This window comes from Microchirus variegatus (assembly GCF_963457635.1).
Source record: "Microchirus variegatus genome assembly, chromosome: 1".
Lineage (NCBI taxonomy): Eukaryota > Metazoa > Chordata > Actinopteri > Pleuronectiformes > Soleidae > Microchirus > Microchirus variegatus.
In genome coordinates, this window is record NC_139802.1 from 1,765,243 (window position 1) to 1,775,037 (window position 9,795).

The 9,795-nt window shown below is 42.6% G+C and overlaps 1 protein-coding gene across 1 annotated transcript in view; it reads left to right on the forward strand.

Annotated features, from left to right (window-relative positions):
• Positions 1 to 350: 350 nt before the first annotated feature.
• Positions 351 to 9,795, forward strand: part of erfl3 (Ets2 repressor factor like 3) — a gene marked incomplete at its 3' end in the record, with an annotated part of 14,565 nt that continues 5,120 nt past the window's right edge. The window contains exon 1 of the mRNA XM_083885834.1: positions 351 to 583. Within this exon, the coding sequence (XP_083741960.1) occupies positions 552 to 583 (32 nt within the window). The 5' untranslated portion in view covers positions 351 to 551. The remainder of the gene's footprint in view (positions 584 to 9,795) is intronic.

Genomic DNA, 9,795 nt, shown 5'->3' on the forward strand with positions numbered 1-9,795 from the left:
ACTTTTTCTCTCACACTCCTCTGTGTCAGACTGTCCAAAAACTCACAAAAAAAGTTCAGACACTGGCCAATGTGTAATGTACTGTATGTGATCTATATTTGGCATTGCAGAACAACTACTGACGCCTGAGTGCATTTATACCTTTGGATTTAATTTGGCTTTAAAACATTTTTCTATAATATGGATTTTCTCTATCAGGCAAAATGACTTGCATCAATTTAAATGTTCCTTCAAAGCGGTGCTTTTCTCATTATATAAATATGACCTGTGCTCTCTCCATGTTCTCTATTCACTGTTCCTGACAGAGTCCTCTTGCCCCACACCAACCTTCCACTCTCTCTGTTTCAGGGTTTGCTTTCCCAGAATGGGCTTACAAGCCTGAATCGAGTCCTGGATCCAGGCAGATCCAGCTGTGGCACTTCATTTTGGAGCTGCTCAGGAAAGAGGAGTATCACGATGTCATCGCCTGGCAGGGGGACTACGGCGAATTCGTCATCAAGGACCCAGATGAGGTGGCCCGACTGTGGGGGGCCAGGAAGTGTAAACCCCAAATGAACTACGATAAACTGAGCAGGGCACTGAGGTGAGATATTCAAACGTAGTTATTTAGTCCTGCTCTTGTGACTTTGAGTTATGCACTTGTCTACTCTACACACACTACTGTCTCAATGACAGGGACGGATTTGCTCCTTTTCGAGACGAGTCGAGAAGAACAGCAGGGGAGTTTCCTCTTACTGTGCAGTTGTATTGTTTCTGTTTTGTTGAATCTGTTCTTGTGAATGTTCTCAATTCTATTTTGGAAAATAGATCTCTTTTACAACAAAAGATTCAGAAAATAATGTTTGTCGTTGGCAGGAATGTTAGTGGAATCCCTGAGCCTGGCTGTGAAGGAGGCAGACTTAAGACTTTTTATTTATATAATACAGTGCGTTCAGCCCTTTATGCTCATATATTTGATGTTGACTGTACATTGGTATACAGAACCAATGGGAAACAACAAATTGAAAAGGTATTTTTGATGGATATGACCTGCACTGTAGGTCAGTGAATATGAAACGACAGATAAAAAGATTTTGTGCAGCAGCAGCAGAAATCCTATCGGCATCTATGAATATTCCAGCTCACACTTAGGGTTCTAAATGCCACTCTAAAAACTATTTTCATTCACCAAGCACTTCACAATCTCAATGTGCACAAATAAGTTGAATGATCAGATCATGTAGTTATTAAACAAGTGCTGGTAAAAAAATGTTTAGCAAATGAGGTTATGACTCTTAAAACCCACACAAACGCCCCTGAGTCTGCTGGCATTGTAAAAATTCAGTCTGTAATCCAGACTGAGAACACCACCTGTGACCCTGGCAGCTGATTCCAGTTACAGCACTGACCTGCTGGAATCTTTTCATTCAGACTCACACAGCCCATAGCTCTGACTGCCTGGCCCAGTTTCACCTGCCCGGGCACTAATAGCACTTAACCAAGTCTATAATACTGTTGTAAGACTGACCTCTGGACGCATGCCTTCACATGGTGTTTACCTGAACCAGTTGAGCTACATTTATGCTCCAAGTACAGTTGCAAAAGACACGCAAACAGCTGGTTATACAATACGGCTTATAGTTAAGTCAGCTTTGCTCATTAGGACTTTACTGCAGTGGTTTGGCATAGTTTAGGTTGTGACCCAAGCATGTGTGGATATGCCGATGTGTACACCTTCCTAATCTAGTCTAATAACATAGTTGGGTTATTGAAATAAACAAAATAGGGGGGAAAAAAAGCCACTCTCTTAATGAGATGGTTGTTTTTTTTTATCATGTAGTTTTACATAAGAAGACATTTAAGACACACTGTATGTAGCTGTTGCTGTTTGGTCACTGTCATAAAGACGCAGCAGAAACAAGACTCCAGTAAGGACACAGATACATGCTGGATACTGAACACTATTCATTTCATTTGTTTCTTTATGCTGTAAATCAAGTTTTCATGGTGGCCAAGAGAACAACAGTAAAATGAGACTTAAGCCCAATGTATATTTCTCCGTAAAGTGGTACGGAGACCCCTCGAAGTCACCGGGGAGCCTGTCGGAGAACCTCTGCGGCGTCTCCGGCTGCACAAAATATTTTTTAAGTGTCCGTCACTCCGTCAAGGGACAATGGAGACGGCAAGGGCTGCGATTGGTCCTCAGGACAGGCCGAGCTAACGCTGCTCTGTACCGAGCGTCCACAGAGGCGGAGCTGATCACAGATGATAGCATCGCCGCCGCCAAACAAAAACCACATGTTTAGACTCTAAATGGCCAATTTCTCGCCTCAAATTATCTTAAAACTGCGTTCCGGGACACAGAAAATATTTATTTCATGTGAGACGCTCTTTCTTTCCCTCGGACGCCATTGCTCACTGTCACAAGAAGCACAACAACCTTGCGTAGCGACCCCTACTGATCGGGCGGAAAGTTGCAGTGCGTATCCGGCACCGCAACAGAGAACTATGAAGGCTCGAGGGGTCTCCGTGGTTATGCAGTCTGAGAAGTATAATGTGGCCTTTATAGGGATCCATCGAAATGTGGATGTTGTTGTTTTTCATTCATTATGTATCATTATGACGTTGCAGCAGAAACAATACTTGTACTTGCTTGTGACGTAAGGGTTGTTAGTTCGAGTCCCCATCAGGTCAAGGGCTGAGGTACAACTGAGCAAGGTACTCAATCCCCATTGCTCATTGTTAATTGGTCACACACACACCAAATGTAATCTAGTATATTTCAGCGTTTAAGTTCAATATTATGGACATCACAATACGCTTTTCCCATACACTGTGTCTTGTGTACCCAATTTCTGTTTACACTTGTAAACACATTCATTCTGAGCACTTCAGGAAAAGCCCATGAAAAAGTCTTAGAGGCCATTAATAGAAGGAAATGCATTGGATTGCTTAATTTAGGGATGGAATGGCTTATGTGGATTCTTTTACACTGGTCAGATTAAGATAGCGTCTGTTACAGAAGGGACTCGATTGGGACAGAGGGAATTAACATGGATGACTAATGTTTGCCTACATGAGATGTACACACACACACACACACATTCAGACTTGGAGTCCGGATTTAGAATTTCTGAATTAGAGAGAAAAAGAATGTGGATGGGTATACTTGTGGTTAGGCTGTGTATTTATAGCATGTCCATCTTCTGGAGCTGTAACAGATTTGGGGCTTAGGCTGCACTAAGTGCTTATATATAGTGGGTCTTAGTGCCCTCTGATGGACCAGCTTTACAGCCTGATTATCAACAGGTTTCAGAGGGGAAACTCCTGTGTTCTCATCCATCCTCCTGCAACCCAGGTGTCTCACTCCTCGTCTATAAATCGAGTCACCTCAGAATAAGGACAAGGAGGACAGTCAACAAAAGAACAGTCTCACACACACACACACACACACACACACACCCGTGTGTCCCATGTTGTCACCTGATTTGACACCAGAGCTGCCGTCAGCCCTGACTCTGCAAGAAGCACTAGAAATGAGGCCTCTCAAGACGCACATGAATAGTAATGTGGTCAGAGGATTAATGACACGAAAGATAAATGAAGTTATCAAAGCGCCACGCAAACACAGATGTGCACGGTAACATTCTCCATATGGAGCAAACTGTTGGATTTCAGGGCACCTTGCGTCCCTCATATGGAGAAAGCCTGGAGTCTGCTAATAATGGGCGACCACAGTCAGCATGTTGCAATTAGCACACATGCTAACCCACACTTGAAAAGGCAGGTCTGTTTTGAAGTGTTTCTTTTATCACGTTGCCTTTGTAATCATTATTTTAGCTCCCGCAATCTTATTATTTCCTGTCTGCCATGCACATGTTGGAAATTCCCCTTCAGGACCACTGTATTGTGTGTGTGTGTCTGTGTGTGTGTGTGTGTGGACGTGTTGGATTTCCTTTTAGGGGGCACAGCCTTGGTCCATGCGTCATCTTGGCCTCCCACTCCCACGTCCACTGTGAAATTCCCACTCTTGTTGAGAGGATTACTCTCACACTGTGCATGCAGGCATGTGCAGGTTTGTGTGCAGGAAAGACATTCATTTTATGGCTATATAGCAGGGCTATTCAACTAAAATTTCCGGAGGGCCAGCTTTTCGGAAGGCTGTCCAGCCAGTGGGCCGGTCAACCCCTGTACTACTGTTTTGTGTTGCATGTACATACAAATAGATACAAAATGTTATAGATTATTTCGCACTTATTTATTCAAATAGCTGCTAGTTTTGTGCTAAAAAGGTAAGTAACAAAACCACCAACATTCAGGTACAATACAATTTGCGTATAGTGCAAAAAGTTTACAGTTACAGTACCAACAAACATTTGGGTATAACAGTCACAATTGGCTCTTATAAAATTAGAAGTAACAATATAAACAATATTAAGGTGCGATGGCCACAAAAGGCTATTTTTGCAGAAATATAAGTAACAGTACTAACAAGACACAGGTACAACTGCTACAATTGGCTCTTAGTGCAAAATATGCTGGTACATACATAGACTGCCTACAATACTACTGTAGTAGTATTTGCCAAAAAGGGACGCAAAGTATCACAAAGTGCCAGAAATAGGCGTAGGTACGGTTTTATTGGCTTTTTAATAATACATTCATTATTTATGGAGTAATGGGCCGTGGGCCGGTCCAAATTGCTTGAAGGGCCCGATCTGGCTCCCGGGCCTTAAGTTGAATAGCCTTGCTATATTGACTCTCAAGGTTCACATTTTTGGGATTTTTACTATTTCCAGTCACCCACCAAGCATAATAGGTATTAAACTCTCAGTTGTATTTTCATAATGAGGGATCATGTTGGAGGACAAGGAAGTAAAACCTCTCCTCTGTTACTCTGTTCTAGCAGCTTGTTCCCATAAATGAGACTCGCGCTGATCGACAAAGGAGCGTACGGGAAATGAAGCCTGCTGCCAGTCAGTCACTGCAGAGTCCATGGCTTAATGAGTGTAATCATGCTAAGAGGTCCCAGCTCCTAGAGACCTCCAGGCCCCTCTTGTCCTCGCAGTCAGCAGCCCACATTGGCCCCACCGTGGCGGTCAGAGGTCAGGGGGGACTGCCACGCACAGCTGGCAAAGATTAGAAATACAACACATGTGCACATTCACATGCACAAATGCGCCATTGTACAAAGGCGTGCTTGTAGCGCACATGTTTGGAGTGCTCGCTTCATTTGCCGCTTTTATTTGTTGCTGTGATGGGCTGCCACAGCTGGAAGATTGCCACTGCAGGAAAAACACATAAAAAAAGAATAAGAGTTCCACACAACTCCTGCGAATGTTGACACTGTACATTTAAAGAAAAAAAGTGCACGCTAACATTACACAAGAACGTGCATCTGACGTGTTAATGCTGTTGCTACACTTAGATATAGCAGCATAACGGCGCTAAACTACTTGCCTTCATCTGAAAACAGGCTCCGTCAAGCAGTACTATCAGACCTGACTGAGGGAGCGTTTGTGTGTGTGTATACATCAGCAGCGCAGGGATAGGCGGTGTCGAGGTGTATTTTGGTGTTTTCAATTATACTCGAAACAGTTTGAAGGCACATTTACTGGCACAATGTTGCTGCTGCCTCCATGTGTCTCAAAATAAAGTAAAATCTAGTCATGAGAACAAAATACTGCCAGACTGAGAAACACGGGGAGTTGTGTGGAGCTCATGGGCTTAATCAACATTGTGTGGTTTGAATGTGACAGACATTTGTTTATATTTATATTACACACTACTTTCCTTCCTTTATATTCTTTATATTCCAATACACCACAATATATCATGTTATATCACCCCCTCCCGTATCAGGATGTGTATTATATCATTAGATTCTTACCAATACACAGCCTTACTAATTATGTGTAATATAAAATGCCACTTTTTACATTCTTGCCCTGAAGTACTGCAGCTATTTTCGAACTGCTGCAGTAACTAAAATGTGATGTATATTTAGAAGTCACCTCATTGACACCACATCCACAATACATGCAGTAGGAAATAGTGCTGCATATGCAGGAGTGATACTCACCTAGCTGGCTGGGCCTGTTTGTGGGCCAGAAGGCCTCTCTCTCTCTCTCTCTCTCTCTGTAGTAAAGTATTGTGTGGAAGGAGCCAGTACTGAAGAGAAAGTGCAGAGGGAGCAGCCAGGGACAGTACCACTGTATGACTGTGTTCAGCGCACACTCGTCATGTGCATTGACTTCCCATTGTCTCTATCTTGTAACCGTGTATGTGTTCAGTGTGTACGCCAGCCCTGTGTGTGTGAAGTCATTGTCCCTGACTGAATGAGGCCTTTATGTTTCACAAGTGAGCGATGCACACGAGCTGCGCACACATTTGCACACACGCCAGATTGTGCCGGAGTACATACTCGCACCCACAAAGCATGTGACCGGCCTAATCGGACCCTGACCAGATTCTCCTCTTCACACACTCGCACATATATAAACCAGCCCCTATCCCACCACATAAACACACACACACACACACACAGAGCATGTGACATGTTTCCTAACCATACCTCCAGCTCACATCCCTACACAAACACGCTTTATTTCCTTTTTGAGAGAGTGAACACTCATCAGACTCGGCTTCTTCACAAAGCACCCTCGCATGTGCAAATGTGTACACACACACACACACCTGAGTGTGAGCAGCTGGTGTATATGTGTGTAGTGGAGGAACTGGCTGGGATGTATGTGTGTGTGTGTGTGTGTGTAGCAGTCGCTGCTGACGAAAGAGGTAGAAAATAAACACGGGGCTCATGGGGAGTATTGTAATCCCAACTTCCTGTCACAGTCGGCGCCTATTTACGGCTCAACAATGGACAAGGCACAGGCAGCGCACACACACACATGCGCGCGGCGCGCGAACATAAACGGGTCGGTTCAATCCGTCAATTCCTATTTAATGTTTGTGTGTGTATTTGTGTGGAGTGATACTGAAATAGGTCGGTGACCTTGTGCTGGGATCATATAACAGGTTAAGTTGCACGGAGATGAGGCATAAAGTCAATATATAAGAATATTTTGCCCATATGTAATCAAATCTATGACATTTTGAGGGAAAGTAGTTTGCAAAACTCTATGGCTTACTTACCACGGGTTTCACATCGAGGTTTGGCCCAACCCAAGCGTTGGTAGTGGTCCAGAGGTTAGGGTTAGGGTTCACTCTGGTATAGGTCATACAGTTTGTAAGCAAACCTGTGTGACACTCATCCTTTTTTCCCTATTGACCTAATTGTATGGACTTCTGCTTTTTGAGATCTTAGACTTGTCGATGATATAAATGCCAGATTAGCTCTTTTACAGCAAGCCTGCTTATTTTAACATTAAAAGGGCCAGAAAATATCCTGTGAGTAAGTGCTTTTGTCCATTTTCCCAGATTAACTTTCAATGTCTGCATATTCAATTGTAAACGTGTATTAAAAGTGTATTAAAAACTATTTAAAATGAAGAAAAACTAAAGGTTTTATTTGGAAAAAACATTGTAGTTGTACAATGTGTATTAAATTTGAAATTTGAACCGTACAACACATATTTAAAATACCAGTTTGTTTGAGTCTTTGTTTAAATGTCCAAAAACAAGCCAAAAAATGGAAATTCCAACACTCTCCTCTCTGGTGATAAAGACACTGATTCGCCAGCTTCCTGCAATGGCATGAGTGAAATTACCGTAATAACCATGTTGATTGGGACTTTCAATTGTGCAGCTTTTCAGAAATGTTTCCGTCGCATAATTACGGTAATGCAAAGTGTGCAAACGTGTCATGTTTGACATGCTCTGTGTTAAAGGGTTGAGCAACAAAAAATAACCTTCAAATTAAATACATATTCATCTTTTAAACATGATTTAGATTTGCATATTTTTGTTAAATGAAAACTGGAAGGTTGATAACAAGATACCAGTAAATAGGAGTAATGTCATATTTTCCCAGTAAATGCCCACAAACATGATTTAAGTGCTGTTTTGAAATATCTACAGTTTGTTCGTTCAGTGGCGTCGAGCTCCTGCTGCTTCTCTCTCTCTGCTTTGATCATAATGTGGTGGATCTCAGCAGGTCTGTGTAATCGCAGCCTTAATTCCTGGCCTAGAATCACACACAGTTACAACCGACTCGATGGAAAGCCTCCCCTCTGTCTCCCTGAAGGCTTTGCCTAAATCCATGCTTGCATTGATTGTTCTATCTGCTCCTTTGGTTAAACAGAGCGGGATAAAGCAGCGTCTTACTGGTACGATTCGTTCTGCGGGGTGTGCGGTGGCACACGTGTTTACTGGGATGGCAGTTGCAGAGTCAGGATATGAGGGAGGTGTGTGTGTGTGTGTGTATATATATATGCATATATATGCACTTTCTGTGTGTGTGTGTGTGTGTGTGTGTGTGTGTGATGATGAGTGTGGTGGTGGGCAGCAGCTAAACACAGGCGCTCAAAGAATCTCTTTCTTCTCTTTTGAAGTGAGTTCAAATACTCTTCAAAGAGCGTCTGCCTGTATGACGGCACACAGGAGGTGGGGGCGCGCGGAAAGAGCGGGTGACCATGTGCTCCGAGCGCGGCCTCAGATGCCGCGGCTGGGATTACGCAGCAACGGGTTGTTGTCTGCTTCCGACTCTGCGTTTCAGCATTCACTCTATTAACTGCGTGTGTGAGTGAGTGAGTGAGTGAGTGCAGCCAAGCGCACACAGAATTTTAGTTGGCTTTACTCCCTACTCACCGACTGCCACAAGCCGGGGTCAGACGGATGTGTCAGCACGGTGATTATTTATTTATATTAACACTCAGCTGCCAATTTACACTTAACTTAAACTAATGCAGTGTAATGCAACACGTCTGTAATTCACTTTAAAGTTTAAAAGTCCATTAATGAGGTATTGACACATTTTGGAGGCCGTGAGATAATCATAAGCGCTTTATACTGAAATGTGCTTTTAGTGTTTGAACAACTTTATAGTGAAGGAAGAGTTAAAGGTTTTTCTTCAGATTTTGTTGGATGAGGTGTTGACATATAGTCGGTGCTGACTGCGCTCAGATCATTTCAGCTTGCCCCCTGTGCCAAGAACCAGCCTGATACATGGATCATCTATTTTTTTATCTTTTTTCTTATTCTATCTTATTTTATTTTGCGCTATTTTATTGTTTTGCTGTTTTTAACCTTTACCTCTTTACTCTTATTTGTTTCCTCTGTATTTATTTAATTGTTGTAAAGCACTTTAGATCACCAAAAGGATTGTTGTATAAATAAAGTACACTCTCTCACTGAAAACATGGCTAATGCATTGAAAAACAAACTCGTCCACTCAACAAAAGGCTCATCTAATACAATTTTACGCTTGTTTTATTCCACAATGTCTCTTTCTACTGTTTCCGTGCTGCTGTTGGTTAAGTTGTTAGACTGGAAACCGAAGTTTGTGTTGCTTTGTTGTTGTTGTTGTTGATGATCCGCTACTGATTCCACCAGTAAATTCAAATGTTTTTTCGTGACTCTGGTGGTTCAAAATCCTCAGTCACTAGAGAGGAGTTTACCAGCAGCTCCTGTGAACCCACAAGTTAAAAAAAATAAACCTGTCAGTTTTCTGTTGGAAATGTCTGCAAAACGACAAACATGCAAACATGGACTTTCTATTGTTTTTTTCCCCCGCTGGCGGACATGATTTCAGGAAGAGCATGTCTCAAGCTGGTTTATGGCAAAGTAGGTGCACACAGCGTAGTCAGGTGTCTTCAAAATATCACTTTAACAAGTTTGTCATACTGTAAGGGTCAAAGG